The 26,041-nt window shown below is 42.9% G+C and overlaps 2 protein-coding genes across 2 annotated transcripts in view; one reads left to right on the forward strand and one right to left on the reverse strand.

Annotated features, from left to right (window-relative positions):
* Positions 1–3,767, reverse strand: part of LOC147200547 (BCL11 transcription factor A-like) — a 40,054-nt gene extending 36,287 nt beyond the window's left edge. The window contains exons 1-2 of the mRNA XM_086120685.1: positions 3,437–3,767; positions 567–953 (exon numbers count right to left, since the gene is read on the reverse strand). Of these exons, the coding sequence (XP_085976811.1) occupies positions 567–953; positions 3,437–3,491 (442 nt within the window). The 5' untranslated portion in view covers positions 3,492–3,767. The remainder of the gene's footprint in view (positions 1–566; positions 954–3,436) is intronic.
* A 3,304-nt stretch (positions 3,768–7,071) lies between these two features.
* Positions 7,072–22,998, forward strand: cep170ab (centrosomal protein 170Ab). Its single transcript, XM_086120950.1, has 19 exons — positions 7,072–7,170; positions 9,563–9,708; positions 9,806–9,895; positions 10,339–10,417; positions 10,608–10,666; positions 10,873–11,026; positions 11,197–11,328; positions 11,525–11,977; positions 12,059–12,429; positions 12,512–12,640; positions 14,375–14,504; positions 14,683–16,077; positions 16,214–16,448; positions 18,238–18,346; positions 18,453–18,608; positions 19,731–19,822; positions 20,221–20,314; positions 21,329–21,380; positions 21,668–22,998. Exons 2-19 carry the CDS (start codon positions 9,604–9,606, stop codon positions 21,916–21,918), a joined length of 4,086 nt encoding a protein of 1,361 aa, XP_085977076.1. The 5' UTR covers positions 7,072–7,170; positions 9,563–9,603; the 3' UTR covers positions 21,919–22,998.
* The last annotated feature ends 3,043 nt before the right edge of the window (positions 22,999–26,041 follow it).

Consider the following 26,041-nt stretch of genomic DNA (forward strand, 5'->3'; position numbering starts at 1 on the left):
ACCAGTCATAAGAGAGTCACGCTTGTTCCCACAACAGGCCCATGTAGTCCCAGCGGACTGCCAATGTACCAACCAGCAGCATTAAAAAGCCCTTAATTACTTAAATCACAAGACAAGCAGATAATTGGAGGTGGTGCCTCGCTTAAAATGCATGATTTTCTTCGAAAACAAAATCAGTAACAAAAAAAAAAAAACTATCAATAAGTTTTTAGGAGTGAGCTTTTCTTGGCACATGTTTGAAGAAGCACGAGACGGGACAGTGGAACAATGCTGGGAGGGAGAGAAATGCATCCCTCACCACCACATGAGGGCAACGGATCTATGCACATCTGTAATCCATTTTTTTTCTTTACATAATCTGTGTCTTTGTCTGACAGAGTGTGTCTCGTTTTTCACTGAAAACGTTTCCGTTCCTTGCGATAATTGTCAGGATGGTCGCTCTTTATGTGATTTCAGGGCTCTAACTCAAGGACATTCAAAGGCCTTCAATGCAGCAGCAGATGCTTCATATACCACCCAAACTATACCTCTTGCTTAACCCTTGCATGGCAGCCATTTGTGTTTACCTGTAATATTCTCCTGCTTGGGGATTATTCCTTGCAAGGGTGTAGATAAACAGTCCTCGTCCTGCGGCGACACTTGCACTGCCACCTCCACGGGGTGGCATACCCTACGCGGGTGGTGGTTCCTTGAGTGCAAGGATGACGTGGAGAGTGGCGAGGAGAGAGGCGAGGACGGTGGCCTGTCGAGGGGTTTGTCCGTACAGAGACTCCCATGGCACTGCCTTCGTTTATGTTCAATGAACAGCAGGATGTCAGCCAAGGGGAAGCGGGACTGGCACTGGCCGCAGGTCAGCAAGTCCTGGTCCCCTTTGAGAGGTTCGTCCTGAGCAACGCCCAGCCTGGGGGACTCCTGACAGTCTTCTTCTAGTACAGTGCCTGATAGTGGCTCAGCTGTGGGGGGGCATAGAAATAATCAGATTGTGAGTTGCAGATCAGAGAGATGTAAAACAATGTAAAAATACAGATAGACCATTCAAAGGAAGAAAGAAAGAATGACAGAAAGGAAGCAAGACATCAAAGAATAAAGAAAAAATAACTGCTATGGACTGCCACGCTCAGCTCGCAGGCAGCAGACAGACAGCGACATAGTTGCTTGACCCTCTTTATTGTGCTGCCAATCTCACTTTTTAATGAACCTAACACCTCTGAGAATCAAAAAATAGATTCTAATTTGAGTTCAAGATGATTGGACCCCATTTCGTTAAAAGTGCTGGGATCTTGTGAACCATGGTTACACATGGAGGGGTTGGATGTGGAGTAGGTCTCTGAAGTACCAACAGAGAGAGAGCGAGAGAGTGTGTGTGAGAGAGAAAGAGAGAATTCATCTAGCCAATGGTAAATGACATTGGACGTTCCAACTGGGATGTTGAGATAAGATGTGATGAATTCTTGCCGGCGGTTCAACCTTTAATTCCATGTCAGGTCAGACGAGAAGGTGATGGGGGACTATGCAAGATAGGCCCTGCTATACCTGTATGTTCGACTACATTAAAGATGAAAGAATTTGACGCGCTTTTGCTGGAGCTTATCTGCCCCCAGCTTACGCCATTGACATCACGGGAGTATGTGAGGCAGGGTTAAGGAGAATGATTTTCCTTCGAAACCAAATAATCTCATTTTTGATACCAAGCAAAAGTGATGTGAATAACTTTCAAAAATGTCATTTTATCTTTTTCAGACAACTGACTGTCACAGAATTTAAAGTGGTTTGTGTTTGTGTACTAAGGTGGCAGTCCAGAGGGGACTGTTTAACAATTACAAAACGACTTCTTTAAGAAATAGATTCACACATACAAGTGCATCAAGGATGCGATTATTAATATGAAAAAAAAATTGCAAGGTAAGTATCTTGCTTTGAAAAAAAAAGTCCGAACTAAAAATCCACTTGTAAAACTGCGGAAAGAAAACTAAAATATGTCAATATAAATCTACTAAAGCCACATTAACTCATGGCCAGGTCAGGGATAAAACCAGGAAGCGTGCAATTAAGTACTAGAAATACATCATGTGCTCAGTGCTCGCTCATTGTGTCACGTTACTATCATAAATGTTTGACAACTATTGAATTAAAATGTAACTTCAATGATTACATATATGATTTGAATGTATCTGATGAGATGACTGAGAAATGATTTTGTTCAATGCATTTGTGCTGGTGTTAAGACGTGGTTCGTGTGAAAGAAAACAGTTCTTAAGTGCAAGTCCTGCGCACTTGTTTTCCATTCGGTGTTACATTTGCACTTTGCTGTAAGTATTACATCTCTACGCAATAAAACAAGAATATGCTTTTCATTTTAAAAAAAATCAAAAATTAATAAAAGAATGGGGCGCTGTTAAGGCAAACGGGAATAAAATGGGCCAAGTTCAAGTTCATAGGTGCCCCTACAGGAGCATAATCATAGTACGCCCCCCACTGGCAAATCCGGTTGTATCACACTCACAGAATTAAAGCATACGTTCCACGAGTGCGTAATTGGATTCAGTCGACACGGAAGAAGCGAGGGAACCTTGATATCGAACAGATTTAGGAAATAAATTAATATATCAGAACATATGAACCAAATGAACTGTATAGTTTACTGAAAATTCGTTTGGTGCCGGGAACCATTGCACTTGCATAAAATGCATTTTCCAACACTGTTCCTCCAGCGAAATAATAGAAATATGATTTTCTGGATGGATCCAGATACAAGTTAAACACGGCCGTGCAATGTCAACCTCTTTGAAAACACGTGATCGTAAAAGAGTCCAACGTGTTTCCTCCCTTTGAAATTAAAGATGAATCGTCATCAGTGGCGCCCTTTCAACACGATTGACGTTGAATACGGCACAATTTCATTTAATAGCTCTTGTGTGATCATGTGTGATGGTGGCACACTTAACTATGTGCTTTCCGAGGTAATTACAGCGCACACGAGGTCTTTGCGCCGTGGACAAGTGTGCGTGTAAACACCACTTCCTGACCAAACAGCCTCGAACCTTGGCAAATAAAACTCTTTGGCAGCGCAAAGACGAATGGTGGCGGTTATGTATTTGGAAACACTGCAAGCTGGTAACTTTATTCACTTGATGCAGAACCTCTTGAACAAAGGTCTGCGGTAACAAAGCCTATGCCTGCTCTTTGATGGCAAAAGAAATCTCGAAGGGTCCGTGACACAACACGTTAAGCAACTTTAGTTGAGCTTCTCTGCCGCGTTGTTTGAAGCGTTTGCAGTCAAGCCCACTATTTTTAAAGCACTCCCCTGCGGTCCCTTGTAGTGTGAGTTGCCCCACACGAAACTGTTTTTTCAATTAAAATGTATCAAGGAAGTCCCCATCTACTAAAATAAGTCGACGCGGGAACAGAAAGTAAACCACATACAGCATTTACTTACGCGAAAAGTCCCGTTTGCTCAAGTGCTGGGGTTTGCCTTGTTTGCGGCGAGACATGATGGCTGGAGTGGCGGCTTCTCGGCGGAGCTCACATTGGGAAATCCAGGTAAACTCCAAGTGAAAATCTCATGGATGCATCTGACGTCCGTGAGAATCACGAGCCGCGGGAGTGAGGTGCTCACAACACGGGCAAAAGTGAGGTGCATGGATCACACGCGCACGGGCGAGGGGGAGTAACGCGCTGTGCAGGCTGCGTGGAGGAGATCCTCATGACTTTTAGCGCTACAAGACGATGATGATGATGGTGGTGGTGATGATGATGATGATGACGATGGAGGGCGCATGCAGTCAGAGAAGACCCCCACCCCCACCTCCTCCTCCTCCCCCTCATGCCCTCCCCAAACCCTGAGCTGCAAGTTCAAGTGCGGACGTGACGTTCCTGCGAACTTGAACGTCAGGAGAGATCTCTCAAGCGTGGGCAGGGCCAAGGCGGCCGGTGGGAGGGGGCAGCTACTATAAACACCAATGGACACTCATTATTATCGACTACCTATAGAAATGCCGGGGGCCACCCTGATGACACACCAAAGGACTGGAAAAGAAGGGGGCTGGACCGAGACAGAGAGAGAGAGAGACATAATGTACAGCATACAATATGTGTGATTCATAGTCATGAGGTAACCTCAGTATGAAGTTATTAAGCAAACCCACAGTGTAAAACTAGTGGTCTTTGGAGCATTGTGAAAAAAGGAATTGTTTCTGTTGAATAAAATAATTCTTATTTATGGGCATGACATGTTACATATTGTTTACATAAATCTGTTCTGATCATGTAAAATCAAAGCATAGCACAGACCAGGGCTATGTGTTTGGTACGCTGTTAATAAATAAGAAAATAAAAGATGAGTGAACCCAAATTTTCAAGGCAACAAACTTTGATGAAAATAGTTGGGCAATTCAACAAAGTATTTTAAGTTTTGCTTTTGTTAAAATTGCCATTCCTGTATTTCACTATCCATCCATCCATTTTCTAATTCATTTCTCCCCACAAGGCTCGTGGCGGGTGCTGGAGCCTATCCTAGCTGTCTTGGGGCTGTAGACGGGGGACACCCTGAACTGGTTGCCAGCCAATCGCAGGGCACACATAGACAAACAAACATTCACACTCACACCAAGGGGCAATTTAGAGTGTCCCATAAATGTACCATGCATGTTTTTGGAATGTGGGAGGAAACTCAGTGAAAACCCATACAAGCACGGGGATAACATGCAAACGCCACACAGGAAGCCCGGAGCCGGAATCAAACCCCGCACCTCTGAAATGTGAGACGGACTTGGGAACCGTTGACACTGTGCTGCCTCGAATTTCACTAAAAACAAATACAAGTTGACAGAACTAAATGTTCCTTGTATTGGCCCCCAATTTAGATATACGAGTAAAAACAACTCAGAGATAGATTCCTTGCTTTGTTGTGCTAACTAACATTGTTGCCATAAATATCAATAATTTATGTTCGTTTTAGAAACTCACACTATATTCTAAAATGCAATATAACATCATGCAACAGTGCCATGTACATTTATAGATAGGGGCTGCACATATGCGGTGTGCCGGTGTTTATGAGCCCTGGGAATTGAATATTGTGTTTCAGTTCAAGCCTGTCATTGCGTTTTTGAGCACTAGTTACATTACAGTCAGTCAATCAGTTTGGCTGTGGTCACAACGATTTCCGTCGAAGGCCAAGTTCAAAATGTTTTATATAGTATTAGTTGTTTTGCTTTTATTCAGTTGACCCCCCACAGTGCAACAATCCATTGTCCAATTGCAGCTTCACCTGTCTGTCAAAATATGCCCTTTCGCAAAAGCGGTCTGTGGTGCACAAAAAAAGGTGGACTGCAGACTGTGCACAAACACAAATTAATGATAGTAACAAATATACAGTAGGCACCAGAAAACAAGGAAACAATATCAGTCTCATATTGAGTGCAAAGCCAAAATGTCTCTTCAAACGAGTTTTAAAAATGGACAAAGAGGGGACCTGCCTCACATTTAACAGAGGAGGACCGACTTGCGCTCAGTTCTGTCCAGTAGCCTCTGGTCGGCAGGCCTGAAGCACAAAGCAGGTGCGTAGGTGTGGAAGGGCTCCGAGGGGTACGCTGGGGCAAGGCCATTTAAAAATTTGACAGCAAATAGACATACTGAAGATGAACTCTAAAATGCACTGGGTTCCAGTGAACAGAGGTCAGAAGTGGGGTTTTGTGTTCACTCTTACAAGTTCCAGTTAGGAGGCAAGCAGCAACATTTTCAACCACCTGGAGACGCTTGAGGGAGAACTGGCTGACTGCAAAATGAAGTGCATTATGATAATCAAGCGGAGATGTTGCAAAAGGCATGGAATCTTGTTTCTAAGTAGTGTTGAGAAAGGAAGGGCTTTATCTTGCCAGCTGCATAAAACAAAAGAAGGTGGTTGAGTGGTTAGCACGTCCGTCCGTCTCACAGTGCAGAGGTGCAGGATTCGATTCCAGGCCCTGGCCTTCCTGTGTGGAGGTTGGATGTTCTCCCCATCCCTGTATGGGTTTTGACCAGGTATTCCGGTTTCCTCCCACATTCCAAAAAACATTCATGGCAGGTTCATGGAGCACTCTAAATTGTCCCGAGGTGTGATTGTGAGCGTGGTTGGTTGTTTGTCTTTGTGTATTTCTATGGAATAGTTCGTCTTGATTGAATTTCTTACTCCATTTTATGCAATCCTGTTATTCATTTGACCAGACTAAGACAATTCTTTAAAAAAAATAAATCTTTACTTATTTACATAAGTAAGTTGGTCCTCTTGGTCAGCAATTATAGCTAGCTAAAACAACCACCTTCTACTCAGGAGAGAAAACTAACATTCAACAAGCCTTTTACTGTGATTACATTAATGTGAATCGTAAACACCAAATAAATCATGTAATAAAAATTGCAACATTGAGCTCATCAAGCCTTCGATAGTTTATTATTTCTGATGAATATGTATCATAACATCAGAAAAGTGAAGCTTTGTTTTTCAATAATTTTGAAGCCAAAATGCTCTTCAATTCTGTAAATCCCATAAATGAAATGGATACAGTCAAGAAATTGCTCACATTGACCTACTAAGTTGAATAGTATTTTAAGTGGAAACAAAATATTTTTTGTCTCCAATGCATATATACGAACCATTTCCATTCAATTAGAATTCACATTGAGCGCTAATTGATTTGGTAATGGAGCGTCAATAAGCATCCACAAAAGAAGTTTGATCCTTTGGCGCCATCCAGTGTCTAAAAATATACATATGTAAAGAGAGAGAGAGAGAGAATTGTTTCATAACGACATGTGTAATTTATTTACAGGAATGCGAAACGACCCAATCAAAACACAATTCAATTCAATTCACCATTGGTAGTGCATTATATTACATTTCTTGTTTTAATTTGGCACCACTGTAAAAGAAAACGTAAATAATACGAATTGAAAATGCTCTTTTACTTTTGTTGGTTCATAATATAGGTGGCAGTGCGCTTGTCTTTCGACTGTAATATTAAGTAATCATGTATCGTGTTCTCCAAATTGAGCACACAGCGCCACTGTGAGGCGAAGGCACTGTAACGCTTCCTGGGCTTGGCGGCCAGTACTGAGAAAGAAGCACGAACAGCTTCAGCTCAATCCATAAATCTCGTGCGTATCGGATGGTGATCACCCTGGCAGCAGCTGGTGAGTGGCATGTTTGTTCCGTCCGGAGTGTTTTCCAGCAAAGTGTCCTGGTCCTGATGCGAGAGACTTGTTTCGTTCTTCCGGAGAGATGCGGTTAGATGAGCATCGCTGCATGTGTATGCGCCTTGTGAGAAAGCTAGCTTTGTGTGTCGACCAAACCTGGACAATGTTGGGTTAACAGCAGACAATAATTGTGAAGGAATTATTGCTGTTTTACAAAACACGATGTTTGTACCACCATCGAAACGTCGCGGCAAGTGTAAAGCAGGGCGGTTGTATGTACGAGGATCAATACTGCACCTCCGTGTAGATTCCGGATGTAACACTGCAATCAACGCTCGTGTTAAATACGAAGCCATGTATAAACAGTGAAGTCTGTGGTCTTACGTGATTATTAACATCGAATTTTCCTCGGCGGAATATTGTGAAAGATGGCCTAAGTGGGCTAATTTTCAGGGGTTGTCATTGGCTGACTAGCCATCAGCTGCATCCGCCCGCGAGCCCAGTTGATGTGCTGTCATCATCAGAGGAGAGTTTCAGTACATCTCAGCATGGATGTGCAGTCAAGCTTCTAAAGGGGGCAACTAGGTCACTGTAGCCAGGGTGCCAGTCCCACACCTCCTCAATGGGAGGGAGGGAATAAAAAATGATGGTGTAAAATCAGGGCCAGATACTGAACGGACAAACTTGGACATAGCTGATGAATTCAGCCATGAGTCAGCAATGAGGCCTGTTTGTTGGTGATGTTATTGCAGCGTTCAGGCAGCCCAGCTGATAGTTTGAGTCAAATTACTGGCGGTTGTTCATTTTCTGCTTATATAGTGTATGCTGTTTATAGAAGAGCTTCAAGGGGAGCACAGCTGAGGGTCTTAAAGAAAGCCATCCTGCCTCTCTCTGGACCATGTGTGCAAATGTTTGCTTGGCGGACTTGCTCTGACTCAGCGTATTAGCCAGTCTTGATGTAAAATGTATTATTTTTCGGAGTCACTCTGTCCTCACCCCCTGTTGTCAGTGTCTTTGAGACAGAGTGATTCGTCTTTCATATTTTATATTTACAATATATGCATCGATGCGCCCTTGGCTAGTGGCCAGTTCAGGTTGTGCCCCACTCACCCATCGTCAGCTGGGATAGGCTACAGCACACCATCAAGCCCAGTGAGGATCATGGTTACTCTATTATATTTTGGAACATTTCAGAATCAGAATCAGAATCAGAATCATCTTTATTGGCCAAGTATGTAGAACACACAAGGAATTTGTCTCCGGTATAACACGCTGCATTAGTATCATCACAAACAAGGACATGACAAATAGGTATGGAAGGACATTTCGTAATGTAAGTGAACCGTAGTGCAGTGGTACCACCCAGTGACAACTGTGAGACAATGTGCAAAGCATCAAGCAGAGCAAAAGTGATCAGTGGTAGAATACATTACTATGACAGTTTGTACAGTTGGTGCAGAAAATCATTGAACCATTTCATGATAATTATTTTTTATTTAGTTTTGTCTTGTTTTTTAAATTCAGTGAGTTTTAATTAGTTTTTAGATCCGTTTTTTTTTTCAATTTTATTATTTTTTTTGGGGGGGATACTTCATTTTAGTTTAGTCGGTATTAGTTTTATTTGAATTGTTGAGTGCAGGATTTTAAAAAAAACGGTTCTCTCAGTAATAATCATAAAGTAAGGTAAACTACAATTCTCCAATGTCTGTTTGACCCTCTTTTTTTCTGTACAGACATACAGCAAGACTGAAACAAACACATTTAAAAAGAACCCCAACAGTTCATGTAGGGTATTACCGGTAATTGAAAAATGTGAAAAGGCAGGACACTTTCACGATAATTATAGTTAGTTTTTGTTAGTTTTATGAATGAAATATGTCGTTTCATGTAGTTCTTTTATTTTTTAAGCATTGTCATTTTAATTTAATTTCATTCACAAAAATGTGACTTCACTTCCAGTTTCAGTAATTTTGTTAATGTCTGTTAACTGTAATAGGCTTCGTAAGCATAAGTGATGCAGAAAATGCGATCCCGTCTGATTTTGGGCAAAAGGCTTGGTATTCCTGGAGTCGGTTGCCATCTGATCACAGGGCACACAAACAAACAACCCATCCACACTCACATTTACACATATGGGCATTGTAGAGGATAGAATTGACCAAGACCGAATGAAGATTTCAGCCAAGAACCTCTAAAATGGGAGGCAAATATGATAACCGCTCGGTGAGCGATGTGGCTCGTTGCTGGTTTGGTAACATGAAAACATCTCTCATACAACACCGAACATGTATTCTATTTGAAACAGCTCTTTTATTTGGACATCATTAAATTGCGTAGATGTTCCCAAGGTTGTGACGTTGATTTAAATTCCAAAATCTTTCTTTTTCAGCAGGATGCAATAAAGGTCAAAGGTGATCTTGAAAGGAAGCTATGAGTCTGACGTCCTGGTTTCTTGTGAGTGGCAGTGGGACACGTCATCGTCTCCCCAGAGAGATGATCTTCGTGGGGAGAGATGACTGTGAACTCATGCTGCAGGTACAGATGAGTGATACTGAGCTTTACTCCCTGTATTATAATCGGATAGGGAGATTGTCTTTGCTTAAAGTGATTGCCTGGATTTTATGCGATTTAGTCCCGCAGTGTGGACAAACAACATGCTGTCATCAACTACGAGGCGGATACAGATGAACACAAAGTTAAGGACCTGGGCAGCTTGAATGGGGTGAGTTCCTGGTTGGCAGTGATCATTTTGATTTGAGATGCATTTAATTTTTCCAGTCATTTGACTCCGTTCAATGGTACCTTTTCTTGAAAAAGAATGTACTGTACATACTGCAAAAATGATCAAATCATTTCATGATTATTAAAGCCATTTTTAGTTAAAATATGTCTCTAATAAGTTTAAAATATAAATGTCATTTATATTTTACATGAGGCACTGAGACAGAAACATTTGAAACACATCTCAGTGAATAAACTGTCATGGAAAACTTTAACCACAATAATACTAAAATGTAAACATTTATTTTTACTTCTCGAACAGGATTTTTTTTTTTTTTTAATCCTGGTAAAGATTCAAATTTGTGAGGCAAATTGGATTTCTCATAGCTTGTGTCAAAATTATGGGTGTAATGCTGGCTCAATCACATTGTTGTGTTTTCGCAGACTTTTGTCAATGATGTCAGAGTACAGGAGCAAATGTATGTCACACTGAAGATCGATGACAAACTGAGGTTTGGTTACGATATCCTTTGAGCCTTTCCTTCAATCCTCTATTAAGCAGCAGCACAGCAGAAGGCCACATTATTTGAACAACTCTGAAACATGAAATGCTTCACTCTCCTGCACTCTGTTGCATGTCAGATCAGAATACCACCACATGCTTCTCACCATGAAATACTGTTCTGGCTGTCTTTCACCTTAACTTTTCCCACATACAAACTTGTTCACGGTTGTTCGCGGAGAGCTGCACATACCGGAAGAGGCTCTAAAGGTGAGACTGCCTCTCCATATGGAGAAATGTTGCAATTCTTGTACTGTACCTCATTGAAATCTTCAGGTGTAAGAGGCAGGTTGGTCACTGCATTATTTTAACCCAAAAATACATGACAGTATTATCTCCAAACACTGCTGGATATTTGCTTTTCTTTTTTTTTTTACTCCTCTCCTCTCATGCCACTGCTTTTCCCCTCCTTTCAGCATGAGAAGTTTAGCAGCCAGCTTCAGCTCAGCCAGAGAAGGCCTCTCGAGGGGGAGTCATCAAAATCAGAAGTCAAACGTTCTGAGGCAGCCGCACCAATGTGTGAGGCGGCCTCTGCTAAAGAGCCCAACAGGGTGGAAGAAAAGATGACCGGTTAGTTGCCAGGCCATGGTGCAAAGGACGCAGCCTGCAATGCTTTCTGAGTGATTGCAGTGCTTTGACTTTCCAGTTGTCTGCTTGTACATGTCCTACTGTTTCGTTCTGGTCATGTTGCTGCTTCACCCATACAAATCATAATGAAACCTATACTTTTATTGTTGTAGATGTAGCAGTTTTGCACAGGGGAACACCCCTTTATGGACAGCCTGCCTGGTGGGGTGATGGGGACGCTGATAATCACTCTGGAAGGCCTGAAGAACATAATTCTGAGAGAACTCGTGAAAAACCTCAAACAGGTTCATACTGGCCAACATGCTATTTTATATACTAATGCACATGACATCATAACAAACTTAAATCCAGTGTCCTATTTCTGTTACTTGTGTATGGAGCTTCAAAAGTACAATATTTTTTATCAATCTCATAATCTAAATTGACCAGAGTTTAGAGTGTGAAGTATGAACCACCATGCCATCATGTTTGGTCTGACAGACACAAAGAAGAGTGCGGAAATGCCAAAGTCTGCCCTGCAAATACCCTCGACTCAGGAGCCAAGCTACTTTGAAATCCCAAACAAAGATGGCCCCCTAGAAGGTAAAGCAATTGGTGAGGCCACGTTTCGAAATCAAGAGGGCACTATTTCATCTGTTGCCGAGCCTGTCCATGGTCATGCATCCTACACCATTGAATTTGACCCCGGAGCATCAGGGAAAGTGACGGTCAAAGATCAAGTGGCAAAGTTGGGCTTAGACACAAGGCCACGTCCAAAAAGGGGAGTGGGAGAGGAACTGAGTCCACTTCAGACAGCCATGGTGGCCGCAGAGGTCAAAGTTGCTGATTGGCTAGCCCAGAATGAGCTGCCTTTGACTGTTAAAGAAACAGCTGCGGAAGATGGTGGGGAAAGTGTGAAGAGTGATGTACCTGTTCAACTGAGGAGTCTGAAAGGTACTGTATGTACATACGCCACCACTTGAGTAAAATTATGCTGCCCTCGATTTAAGCTTATTCACCATTCTTCTATGCCAGACAGCAAACATGAGGATGGCACACAGAGCGACTCAGAGAACGCACTTGGAGAACAACGCAGGGTTGCTGCTCTGGAGGAGCGCCCTTTGGGGCTTTGGGGCGGAGCAGGAATGAAGATCAGGGAAGGGCGCGCTAATGTGCCTGAGGGGCTCTTTGCGGAGGAGCAAAGTCCAGCTCGCCGTCGTAGGTCTTCAAGTACAAAAGTGCCAGCTAGCTTTGTAGAAAGGCAACATAGCGCTGCACCACACCAACAAAGTAGTCGTGATGAGTGCTATCAACGCGCAGATGATGGCAGCGACAGAGGAACATATACCATTGACCTGGAAAATGGTGACAATGAAGAAGAAGAGGCTCGAAAAATGATTGACAAGGTGGGAAAGGAGAAACAGCATGTGATGTCATTAAGTTTAACATGTTCAGTGCAAATGGTTATTCTTCCTCTGTATAATTTAGGTGTTTGGTGTAGATGAACTAGAGGCTCTGCATGTTTCCAGCGTGGGGAGTGCAGGCCTAAAAGAGACCCTCTCCTCCCAGAGGTCTGCTGCTAGAGATGGAGGAAAACCTGGCTTCAGGGAAACAGAGGTGCAAAACCAGAGTTCTCAATACAACACGAGTGCTTTATCACCAAAAGAACATATCAACAGTGAATCATTGTGGTGGCAGTATCATGCTTTCTGGGCTTACTGTCTCCAGCTAGAAATGGGATCTTAGACAGAGTGGAGAGTATCACTGAACAGTTCCAAATACCAGTCAGTGTGAGCATATAACCTTAAGGCTTCAGCTAGAAAGAACAAAAATGTCAAGAAAAGCCAACTAGAACATCTGAAATGGATGTGAGGTAAGTCGGAGGCACTTCAAACAGTGGCAGGTGTGTGCTGACTTATATTTACAGTAACATGGGTGTGACTGTGACTGGTTAATTCTAAATGCAGCCACATCCCCAATGATAAGATCGTGTCCACATCACCTCAGCTGTTTCTTTTTACTTGCCTTCTAGATTAAGTTGTACAGGTAAGTGTTCACATTATAGTGGAGAAAGTTTTGAAATGATTTGCCTTGGTCTCATTTTATGTCCCAATGTGTTCCAATGATCTGAGGAGCTAAGTTGTCTCTGGAGCTTTATGCCTCTGATAAAGTCATACATGGCAAAGAGATCTCAGGTGATGGACCAGACAAAGCATGGCTCAGTGACTCTGATGATGAACAAAACCATTGGACAGCGTTTTCTCTTACCCGACGCGGGTCACCGGGGCCCTCCTCTGGAGCCAGGCCGAGGCCCACACCTATGGGGCCTGGCCAGGCTCAGCCCAAAGAGGCAATGTGGGTCCCCCTTCCAATGGGCTCACCACCTATGGGAGGGGCCAAAGGGGTTGAGTGCAAAGTGCAAAAAAGACGGGGAGCTTCGGCTGCGGAAGCTAGCTCGAGGGACATGGAATGTCACCTCTCTTGCAGGGAAGGAGCCGGAGCTGATGTGCGAGGCAGAGAAGTTCCGACTTCACATAGTCGGACTTGCTTCCACACAGCCTGTGCTCTGTTACAAGTTTTCTCGAGAGGGGTTGGACTCTCTTCAACTCTGAAGTTGCCCACGGTGACAGGTACTGAGCATGTGTGGGCATGCTCATTGGCCCCCATCTCAGTGTCTGTATATTAGGGTTCACACTGGTGGATGAGAGAGTACCGCTTTCGGGTGGGGGACCGGGTCTTGATTGTTGTTTGTTGCCTATACATCAAACAGCAGTTCAGAGTACCCATCCTTTTTGGAGTCCTTGGAAAAAGCTGTTGCCTCCACGAATCGATTACGGATACGTGGTAAATAACGAATGGATGGATGATTATTAATTTGAATAGGGAGCAAGGTAGCGACTGGTTATCACATCCACCTCACTCCGCAGAGGTCATGGGCTTGATTCCAGCCCTGTGTGGAGTTTGCATGTTCTCCCCGTGCCTGCATGGGTTTTCTCTGGATACTCCGGTTTTCTCCCACATTCCAAAAACATGCAAGGTGGGTTCATGGAACACTCTAAATTGTCCCTAGCTGTGATTGTGAGCATGTGTTGTTGTTCGGCTATGTGTGCCCTGGCAACCAGTTCAAGGTGTAACCCGCCTACTGCCCGAAGACAGCTGGGATAGGCTCCAGCACGCTGACCCTTGTGAGGATCGGTGGAATAGATAATGGATGGATGGATTCATTTGAATACAATTATATTGTTCCAGAGTAGCTTTAAGTGATGGCTGCACACTACTCCCATTGTAGTTTCAGATTGAGGTTTGCCTTAGAATCCTGTTGAGTATATTTCCCATTCTGTCTTTTTCCAGATACTGCCTGAGGAACTGGTGGTTGGTGGTCCTCGCTGGGTCTCACAGTGGGCTATCCTCGCTGCCAGCCACATCAGGACAGACCCTGAGGGATCTGGTGGCGAGAGTCAAAGTTTAGTTACCGATAAAGGTACTTAAGTATGACCAAGGGCAATCAATGTCTCCCTTTGAGTACAAATAACATAAATGCATTTGGTTTAGAAAGTGTAAAGACAGTCTACGAATAAACCTCTTTTTAAAGCACTGCACGCACACCAGTGACACACATTTGAGAACTAATATTGCAAATACTGTATGTTATTTTTCAGCAGACGTAAGTAAACCCAGCCATTACTTTGCTTCATCTGGTCAAAAAGTACCTGATGAAGAAGGAGGAAGGAGGACTCCAAGTTGTGGCATGCACACAGATATGGGAGAGAAACAGGACACGGAACTGCAAGAGAAGGAGAGCCAGCAGGGGAAGACAGCAGGAGAGGGAATTTTGCCTGCTCAGGGCAGCCCTAGTCATTCTTCATCAGCCAAGTCACAGGGCAGCAGTTATGGGAGAACAAGTCAAACAGGTGCGATGACTAAGCTCCCCCCTCGGCCAAAGACGAGCGGAGAGAGGAGAATAGAGGAAGTGCAGAAGAGGAAAAAGGAAGAGAGGATCAAAGAGGCCATTGGTAAACCTTTTTTGAGACAGGAGAGTTTTACTGTGGAGAAACCAAGCTCCAATGTACCCATTGAGCTGATTCCTCGCATTGATGGACCCACGGGAAGCAGACCCCCTAGTAGGGAGGCTGCCATCGACAGTGACATACTACAGAAAGACTCTGAGGCAGTGGCAGCTTTCTTAGAGACCACTGTATCAGACCAAGGTGATCCGCCAAGTCAGTCCATTGAAGGTTCCATGTCACCAGAGTCAGATGTGGACACAACTAGTACAGTGAGCCAGGCTGATGGAGCAAGGAAAATGGTTCAAAAACGGCGAATTCTCGTTGGACAACAAAAGCAGAAAACCGTTGTGTCCTCAAACAACAAAGGCACAGCTGCTGGTCGAGAGACACAGGACAAGAGGGTTAAGACCAGAACACATGGTCTTCAGCACCCCTGGACTTCTCTGGACCTCACAGATGATGATATCAACTCAAATTCACTTCTCTGTGATACCCGGCCTACCACACAGGAAACCGGAGGTTCACGGGCCAGAACTCAAACAGAAAGCACTACAGTGGGGGCCAGCACTAAGTCCAGTAGGGCTAAGATCAACCAAGCACCTGCTTCTCTTACAGCCAGTAAAACCACAAGTGCACCCAAGCCAAGGCCCACGAGGGCATCCATCCTGAGGCGAGCCCGACTTGGTGACTCAACCGACACTGAACCAGTAGATTTGGACAGGATGTCTGTGGCCTCCGAGGCCTCAACTACTAGCTCCACATCCAGGACAGGTCTGACAAAAAGAGGAATGTCTAGGATAGAGGCTCTGGCACAGCCAAGGAGACCAAGGGTTGGTTCTCCTTCTGCCCAGAGTGACTCGGAAGCTACCGTGACCAGGAGTAGAGGATTGGGAGCTAGAAGTACTGCCGGTGATTATGCTATTAGACACGGACTAAGAGGGTCCAATGTGACCTCTGCATGCGGACCCAGAGCCAGGGCGAACAGTGCCTCCAAGCTCCCTGACAAAAGTAAACCCACCTCCTCATATGGACAGGCCAGACCAGCAGGTATTTGTGAGTATATACTACTTAGTTGATGTCTGTCTTTCACAGATGTGTCTGCCTTTGCCCCTTTTTATTGATATTGTTCAAATCAACAACTCTTAAACTCTCAATCATTGTCTAAATGTTTTTCTTTCCATAGCCAGCACTCGTTGGCGCCGTGTGCCTGTAGAGTATGCCTCCACCTCAGAAGATGACTACGGATCCAACCGCCATATGTCCAAACAGGGCCAGGCACGGCCAGTTCCGGCCATGCGAGTGGCACAGCTTGGAGGCTCAGGGCCAACTGCTCCTAATTCTGCAGGCCTGAAGCCAGCATCTCGAGATCAGGATGAATATATGAGAGACTGGACAGCGCACAGTGAAGAGATAGCCAGGTATGTAAGTGGAGTTTGAAAACATAAGATGATGGAAACTGATATGTCATATTTTAAGGTGTGGGGCAGCCTTTTGTATTACCATTAAGAAATGATAATACATAGGTGTAGGTTCCTGTTTAGTTTTAACTGACCAGATTAAAACTTTCAAGAATTATAAGAGCCTTACTGAGAATAATACTGATAAAGGATATAGCAACACACTGTTTGATGTAACTTTATTAGTTGAGGATTACTATTGCATTGGAGACATGCATGTATTTCCATGTATGTAACCAAATCAATCCGTTTAACTGCTAATATAATTTGTCGCTCCTCTTGCAACAAAACAGATAAACAACCTAGACAGAATTATGCTTCTACTTGCAGATTTCACAGTTTGAGATTGTGTTCTCTGCCTTGTAAGCTTCCCCCTTATCCCTCCAAATTTAACAATGCTGAATATGGCCAAACTGTTCAATTTTAGTCTTATTAGATGACAGGGCATGTCTCCAAAAATTAAGTTCTTTGTCCCTGTTGTGTATGTGTGAAGTATAATCTGTAGGGGGTTTTTTTGTTTGGTTTTTTTTTAGCAGGGACTGGGGAGTGTAATGGCTTCACCCTGTCAGGGTGGCCTTTCAGCCCATGTCAGAACAGTAGTTATTTCACTGTGGCTAATGATACGCTCTTACCAGCTTCAGTCAGCATCTTTCCATGGTCTTTTGTGGTTCTTGGCTTGATATGCACATTTTAGACCAAAGCATGACATTTCCTTTCTGAGTGGTATTTGTACTTGCATATAATTGTTTAAATCGATGAACCTGGCACCTATAGACATATGAAAATTGCACCCAAGGACGACTAGACCTAAGCAAGTTCACAATTCTCTTCCTGATATCTTGGCTGCTTTCTTTTGACTTCCCCATGGTACACAGACAAAATGACTCAGGCCTTGTCAAATAAACCTTTCAGAACCATCCAAAGACATGACATCATCATCTGGGTTTTCTTATATTGAAAAATAAAAAAGGCATGGTGATATTACTGTTTTTAAACTTCTTCTTCTTAAACTTTGAGGAAAGTGATGGAAACATTTGCTCAAAAAAGTCAGTTGGCAAATAGAAATAACTTTGGTCATCCTAATTTAACAAAAACAGGAAATTTTTTCGTCTGATTTAATGTCATGTGTGTCTTTTTATTTAGTGTAAATAAACTTCTGGTTTCAACGGTTTAATAAATCCAAAATAATTAATTTTGTGGTGTGCAGTGTTTTACATGAACACATATTGCCTGCCAGTCCATATCCCACTCATCTTAAAGGATCAAACTTTTGCTCATAATTGCACAGGAAATATGGCCACATTAATATTTTACAATACAAGCATCAAAAATAAGTTTGACACCATTTGAAAAGTAACTTACAAACGTGTAACGTTATGCAAAGATGATTTGTGTCACAGATGAACCACAGGCATCTCCCTTTTAAAATTCTTAAATTACAAATGTCAAAGGACGTGAATAGCAGTACTTTATAAGGTAACAACAAAAACTCTCTTTGAATGTGAGTGCTTACTTGTCTATTTTTCTTCTCTTCTCACCACAATCCTCCATTCACACAACTGGTTCCTTTGGAATAAGAGTCATAAAAAGCAAATGATGCTCTTGTGAGGTAGCAGACGTGTCTGGTTCATTACGGATCCGGTTGTTCAATCTTAACCTTGCAGTTTCCCTGTCTTGTGTTCTCAGTATGACAGTAAATGGTTGGTTGACATCCTAAAAGTGACATTTGGTATCTATACTTGCTCAACAGGATTAGCCAGGACCTTGCCAAAGACCTAGCGATGCTTGCAAGAGAGATTCACGATGTAGCTGGAGAGATTGACTCAGTCAGCCCTGCGGCCACTGACCCTGGAGTCGTGGTATTGTCCAAATATTTAACTGTAGTTGATCAGCAAAATATGGACGTAGTAGTCATGCAAAATAAAACAAATAATTGCAATGAAATGAATTTGTATTCTGTTATAGTTGGAGGAATGTGACGACCGCTTGGACCAAGGGGGTCCCTCCACAGATCATAGCACTGCTCTGGAAGCAAATGGGAAGTCCGTTGAAATAAGACAGAGGTCCTCCAATCCACAGGGATCTCGCTCCATTCGTCGACAAACATGGAACCGCGATGAAGTGAGTCCACTTGGAACATAGACAATAGTTCACCATCGTAGTGTGCATCACCTCCAGTAAAACACGGAAACTGTACTGAAATCTATTTTGTTTACTCTTGACAAAACAAGCACTCGCTAAATGTACCCGTACATGCAAAATGGCATCAATAATAAGAACATTGCTGAGGAAGTGTACCATAATGATGCCGGTCCAATGGTACCTCAAGTTCCTAATTTAATTCGTTGTGTGATTGAAAATGAATACAGTTCAATACAAAAGTACATGAAATTACACTTCCTTATGAAGAAGGACAACAGCCCCTCCACTGAAGAAGAAATCCTTTTCAGATGTTTTTTATTTTGTCTACATGTATTTTTTAATTGGGGTTTTTCTACACAAAAAAAGTGATCCAGAGTACTGTAACTTGTTTGTTTGTTTGTTTGTTTTTGCCAAAAATTCTAGGTGGCTGCTGTTAGAATTGTGATTGTGAGAAGCGTGTGTGCAAGCGTTACTTCCGGCTGCACACACAACAGCTTTGGATGTGTTTTCGCTGAGCGGGCATCGAGTTTCATGTGGGTTTTTTGTTTGCGTTATTTCTTGAAATTGGTTCAGGTTTTTCTCATGAAATACTTGGTTAATTGATTTCATGTACTGTAGATGTAAATCTTATTACATTTCAAAACATTTAAAATGGCATTCATTCATAAGTGAGTAAATGATCATTGTATGATTAAAATGAACTATTTTACATGCTTTTTGTGACTTTTTAACTCTCATCTAGGACTGGCCTGGCGCTTGGAATCAAAAATCCAAGGTGGCCCTTGAGCATTTAAGTTTGCCTCTCTCTTTCCAGCATACGTCAAGATAAACTGACAACTAGAGGAAGTGCTCAACAAATACTGTACATATACAATAACTAAAAGGGTCAAGTCATTTGCCATGCTTAATATATGGTTTTAAAGCGTAGATGTCTCATGGATTGAAAATCAGCCAAAATCCCAAGGAAAATGTTTAAGAAAGATCTCTTCTTAGATATTTATCGAAAGTATTGATGTAGAGTGTAGCAGCAGTTCAATGAATCTTTGAAGCAGTTTATTCATGTCCTTGTAATTTCAAAAAATATATGTTTTCCCCCGCCAGGCAATGACGCTAGACAGCTTACTCCTACCATCTGTGAATCAGCTCTCAAACAGAATACGACAATCTGTCGACAAAACAGCCAACAAAATCAGGTGAGCGTCATACCGCCTCTCAATAAGCACTTACTTCTGTTGACGAAGGTTTCAGATATCATAGTTATTAGGACTGAGAAGTGCAGGATGGAAATACATTCACTCTTGAAATGTGCCTTTTTGGATTTTCCTTTGATTTTTTTTTTTTTTTGCTGAAACTAGGCCAGCTCGACCAATATGAGTGACACATCACAAAGGCTCGCACCACCAGCCAAATGCAAATTTTATTCGTTATCACACTCGGGATGACAACTCACAAGCTTTTCCTTCATTGCTACCACATTGCGCATCATGTTAAGGAAATTATGGTATTCAAAATCCCGGTGGGCAGGGCTGTATTAAAAATAATCATTCATGTATTTCGCTTGTACCTATTTTTACTTCTTCTCCAACTCAAGGATCCTTTTCAAGGATAAAGACCGGAAATGGGAAGAGATTGAGAGCACACTTCAGGCAGAGCACGACTCCTTGCTGTTGAAGAGCTCCAACAAGGTGAAAATCCTTGTCATGAAATCCGACGTTTCTTCATTTCGTTCAAATTCGATTGTTTGTGGCTTGAAGGAGTGGCTAGTATATACTCGAGGTCCATTCATGGCACCAGCACTGTCAAGACGACACAGTGAGACAGTTTAACGTTATGTTGCCTGGTGTCACTGTGGTCTAGATTAATACAAATTGACAGAGCATGAAAGGCAATTTATTATGGGTTCAGCAATGGGAGATGTTGTTTATAATCTGTTTAGAGGAGTAATCCAATCGCTTTTCACTGAATGGAATTAGTGTCATTCAGTAGAAAATCCGTTCTCTGTAATAATAAACATAAAATATAATATATATATATATTACTTTTAGGGGCGGCCCGGTAGCCCAGTGGTTAGCACGTCGGCTTCACAGTGCAGAGGTACCGGGTTCGATTCCAGCTCCGGCCTCCCTGTGTGGAGTTTGCATGTTCTCCCCGGGCCTGCGTGGGTTTTCTCCGGGTGCTCCGGTTTCCTCCCACATTCCAAAAACATGCATGTCAGGCTGATTGGACGCTCTAAATTGTCCCTAGGTGTGAGTGTGGGCGTGGATGGTTGTTCGTCTCTGTGTGCCCTGAGATTGGCTGGCAACTGATTCAGGGTGTCCCCCGCCTACTGCCCGGAGATGGCTGGGATAGGCTCCAGCACCCCCCGCGACCCTAGTGAGGATCAAGCGGTTCGGAAAATGGATGGATGGATGGATATATTACTTTTAGTAGCAGTCATATTTGTGTGTGTGTGGGGGGGGCCTCTGGAGTTGGAGAGTTCAACTCATCAGAGACAGTGGCATGGTTCTAAATTCTGGCATGTGGACGGCCCAGACCGCTTATCTTGAAGACAGTGAGAGGGCTCATGAAGAAAGAAGGGATGAGTGTGTTCTTATGCACAAACAAGGACAATAATTGTGCTATTTTGCATGCAAGATCAACTACAGACTTCACTCGACTTTGTGCATGTTGTTTTGTTTTGTTTTTTTGTTTTTTGCCAGGAGATTTCCACTATCATTCAAGACCTCAAGAGAGTGGAAAGACAACTTCTTGGTATGTATCTAATAAAGTTTATCTTTTTTTGAGAATGATGGAAAAATGATTATATTTATTTTCAACAGAGTAGTATGGTTCGATTTAGTTCGGTATAGTACTCACAGCTCTCAGATAGATAGATAGATAGATAGATAGATAGATAGATAGATAGATAGATAGATAGATAGATAGATAGATAGATAGATAGATAGAGGAAAAGAAATTGATGTCACATGTAAATTAATAGGACCTTGTCATATCAATTACCGTTAGTTACTTTTTGGATGTTTGTTCTCCTTGGCCAGTGATTGATATGATGGTGGATCCAGACGGGACCCTGGATGCTCTGACAAGCCTGGGCCTTACCAGCCCGTTGGCTGACCAGAAGAGTCCTGCAACTCACCAGGCGGAATCAGCTCCTACCGCCGAAGGAGAGGTTTCTTCTTGTGCGTTGTTGGACTCAAGGCATGAAGTCGCCCTCGGTGAATTGCATGCACTGTCAGAGTGTTTACAGGTAGCACAGCAAGTCAAAGGGTCCCCACACACCAGTGGATAGTTGACAGCACTGGAAGCATCTTCCAAAATGTGTCCATTATATCATACTTAATCAGAATCTCCAAGAAGCATTCACAATTTTGACATAATCTGTCAGTACAGTACAGATTTTGAATCTGGAAAAGTGACTTGATCATTTGCTATGGTTTACTTAATTTCTTTCTTGATGCAAAACAATTTCTTTGCACTTGTTTTTTTTTTTGGTACAGTTACAGTATATCACCCAAAGTCACGTATGTGATTTATAAACTTTTGTCCAGTGACTTGTCATTATCAATGCAAATAAATAGTGTAACCTGACAAGAAAGGTCTGTGCAAAGGTGTCAAAAAAAGAATCTACTACGGTAGTTTTTTGTGTGCGATAAGAACTGAGATGTACAGTCTTTAACTTGTGTCTGATTCTTAGGGTCAAATCCCAAACTAGTACATGCCTTTGCCATGTGAAAACTATGTGCAACCTGGTAGAATAGAAAGGTCCAATGTAGCTCCGAGAAAGATTTTCTTCTCCCTTAAGTATTTTGTCACAAGTGCCCTAACTCAGGCAATCATTCCAGTAAAAGAGCAGAAATGATAAAGAAGATAGCAAGGGACTCTTCAAAGTAGGTTCTTTGCACTTGTTGAAGCTGGTCTATGTCAATACTGGGGTGTAAAGGATGAGAAGATGCCCGTTCTAATGCTCCATTTGCGGTGGTGGTTTGGCGAAAACGTATGCAAGGTTGCAGTCATTGGGGGAAAAGTTATGTCCAATTATTTTATACTGAAGTGTTGTGTTTGAACCAGCATAGACATGGTCTACCTCCAAGTCCTGCAACGATGCAAAGGAGGGATGGAGAGATTTTCATCACATTATCGTTTACACATGAATGTAACCGGATCAAATTCTACCTAACAAATTTAGCAAGTATTACTAACTGCATTTTGTGATCAGCACTTAGTGAACTTTGTTGGTTGACGATTTTGAAAAAGTTTGGTTTGGATGGTTTGTAAAAGAAAATAATGTTTTTCATGATTTTAGTACAGTTGTTAACTTCACAATACCCGTGTATTGTTTGCCTTGTTTCCAATAAAATGCATGATAGTCCTACTTTTACATTCTTAAGTGACCCTCACGAGTGTACCTGTAATGTTTTATCAACAAAGGTGTGACACAAGGATACCACAATGTGACTTTGGAGCTGAAACAGATTTTTTTTCATTTACAACACGCATTTTGTTTTTATTGCAGGTGGCTCGAAATCAGGGGTGCCCAATACGTGGGTGTAGAGGGAAATGATTTGTGTGTCTGGGTGCGTGTTAATATTGTTATTATTATATATTTTGATGTGCGTGTATGCTGAGCCCTATGCATCCTATCAGTTTCACTTTCACAAAAAAAAAATATTTAAAAAAAACACACAAACAAACAAACAAACAAGCAGGTCACCTTTACCGACGATGGCGCGTGACCTGCATCACCAGATATTGTTCACGGTCGGTCAATTTTCATTGACTTGACTCTTCTTTGATTGATGACAGTGGCACCTGTCTTGTCAAAACAACAACACCCAATGTCACAAATGAGTAATACAAAATTTGTTGTTCGGACGCTGGTCATATAAATACTTTTCTCATTTGCCAAATTACCTAGTTCGTAACTCAGGGGATTGCACACACCTGGCCAAACTGCAAAACAACATTTAAAAATCATGATCATTATCATCAAATAATAATAATATTTCTAATGATTTACTTCCAGATGCTTTGCGGTCTAGATTGCCGTGACAAAGTCAATTTCAGTTGGCTTTAAAACACGATGTGAACTACATTTGTATGAACGGTAAAGATCTTTAAGCAACGGTCGGATAGTTTGTTTTGTCAAGAGAAAAAAAAAAGACAAAACTCTAGTATTAGTAACTGGAGTATTAGTAAAAAGCAGTCGTTTAATAATGTCCAACAGGTGGTAATCGGCCTTGTTTAGTCTTCTTTTTAGTGTTCCTGTTGTGTGTTTGTAGTGGAAAGAATTCATGGCAAGCCAAATCTAGCATGTCGTTTCACTATCAACCCCAACAGATTTAGCACAAGAAGAGTAATCTTGTCTCGGCCGGCTGAATGTTTTTCTCACAACCTGAAGGTTGCGGCTTTGCCCCCCAGCTTTCCCCTTGACCCAAAGAACCTCTCAGCTGTGTTTGATGCTGCATCATCAGCAGCATATGAATGAGCTTTTAACTTGCCTTCCTAAATGGCAGCATAGGACAGTGTTTCCCAACCAATTGTTACAGTTACGTTCTATTTTTCATCAACATGTACGAATGAGGGGCTACTCATGGTACGACCAAAAGGTTCGGGGCAACACAAGACAAAAAAACCTCTGCGAATGTGGTGGCATTCTAAAAGTCTTTTCATACACTGAATGAAGGAAACTATAATATTTTCCCAATCACTTCCGTGAGCGGGGCGGCCCGGTAGTCCAGTGGTTAGCGCGTCGACTTCACAGTGCAGAGGTACCGGGTTCAATTCCAGCTCCGGCCTCCCTGTGTGGAGTTTGCATGTTCTCCCCGGGCCTGCGTGGGTTTTCTCCGGGTACTCCGGTTTCCTCCCACGTTCCAAAAACATGCATGGCAGGCTGACACGCGAAATTGTCCCGAGGTGTGAGTGTGAGTGCGCATGGTTGTTCGTCTGTGTCTGCCCTGCGATTGGCTGGCAACCGGTTCAGGGTGTCCCCCGCCTACTGCCCGAAGACGGCTGGGATAGGCTCCAGCACCCCCCGCGACCCGAGTGAGGATTAAGCGGTTCGGATAATGGATGGATGGACTTCCGTGAGCCATCACCTAAGCATGGTGTACTGTATCACTGTGATCCTCGGACCTACATTGTCTGGGATTTTATGGTCCTAGGTGATGGACCAGACAAAGCACGGCTCAAAAGACCCCTTACGATGAGGAGAAAAATGGACCACGTTTTCCCTTGCCCAGACCCGCAGCACTCTGGAGCCAGGCCTGGAGGTGGGGCTTGTTGGCCTAGCCTGCAACAAGGTTGGGCACAACCCGAAGAGGAAATATGGGCCCCGTTGCCAAGCGCTCACCACCTGTGGGAGGGCCCAAAGGCATTATGAGCTGGGCGGTGGCAAAAGGCGGGGGATTTTGGCAGTCCGATCCTCATCTATGAAGCAGAGAAGCTGTGACGAGAGATAGTCAGGCTCGCCTCCACACACAGCTTGGGCTCTGGTACCAGTCCTCTCGAGAGGGCTTGGGCACTTATCCTCCACACTGTGAAAAGCATCAAGCAGATTTGGGAATACTTATTGCTTGGCGCCTGTATATTGGGGTTCACCCCAGTGGACAAGAGGGGAGCCTCCCTTCACCTTCAGGTGGGTGGACGGGGCCTATCTGTTGTTTGTGCCAATGCCTCACATGCACAAGGAACCTTGCCCACAATACAAGCAAGATCCAGTCTGAGGAAAAATCGTTTTGTTGAGCTTAATTTACTAGCTAATGCCATTTTCTTTGCTGTTGTTTTGCGTTTGTGTCTCAATTTTACCTCATGCACTGGTTTTGCCAGCTAATCACAGTGATCAAATTCACGGCCAATTCCATTTAGCATGCTGCAATCGATGGCTCATTGATTCAACTCATATCTGGAAAAAAAAAACAATCCTAACATTCCTTCATTTTTCACTATTCTAAACGTTGTTTTTTACTTTGGTAATGATGTTATGAGTGTGCTGGGCATGATTAGCCAACATGTAGCTCAGCTATACACAAGTTACAATTTTTTTTTCATGTAACGATCATTGTTAATAGGGATCTGTCTCTGTTTCCACCAAATTCAGTGTACTGAAGGCAGCAAGTGCCTCTCACACCAGCGCCTTTGCGTAGCACTAAATTATGCAAAATGTAAAAATCTCAAACATCATCAGCAAGGATATGGTGGCCTTCGCTGCAAGATGTTTCTGAGGTCAAGTTTGCCCTGTAATTATATTATGCAGTTCAGTAATTGAGAAAATAGATGTCGTAGTTGGACTTCAGTGTGTTTCTCCCGTTTCTAAGATTCTTATCAGATGTTCCTCAATCAGATTAAGCTCCACTTTGTGCGACTACAGCCTCTCCTGTTGCATTTCCATCATGTCCAGAGGCCCATTTCACACC

Source organism: Hippocampus guttulatus, chromosome 9, assembly GCF_054856545.1.
Source record: "Hippocampus guttulatus isolate MCC_2025c chromosome 9, RoL_Hgut_1.0, whole genome shotgun sequence".
Lineage (NCBI taxonomy): Eukaryota > Metazoa > Chordata > Actinopteri > Syngnathiformes > Syngnathidae > Hippocampus > Hippocampus guttulatus.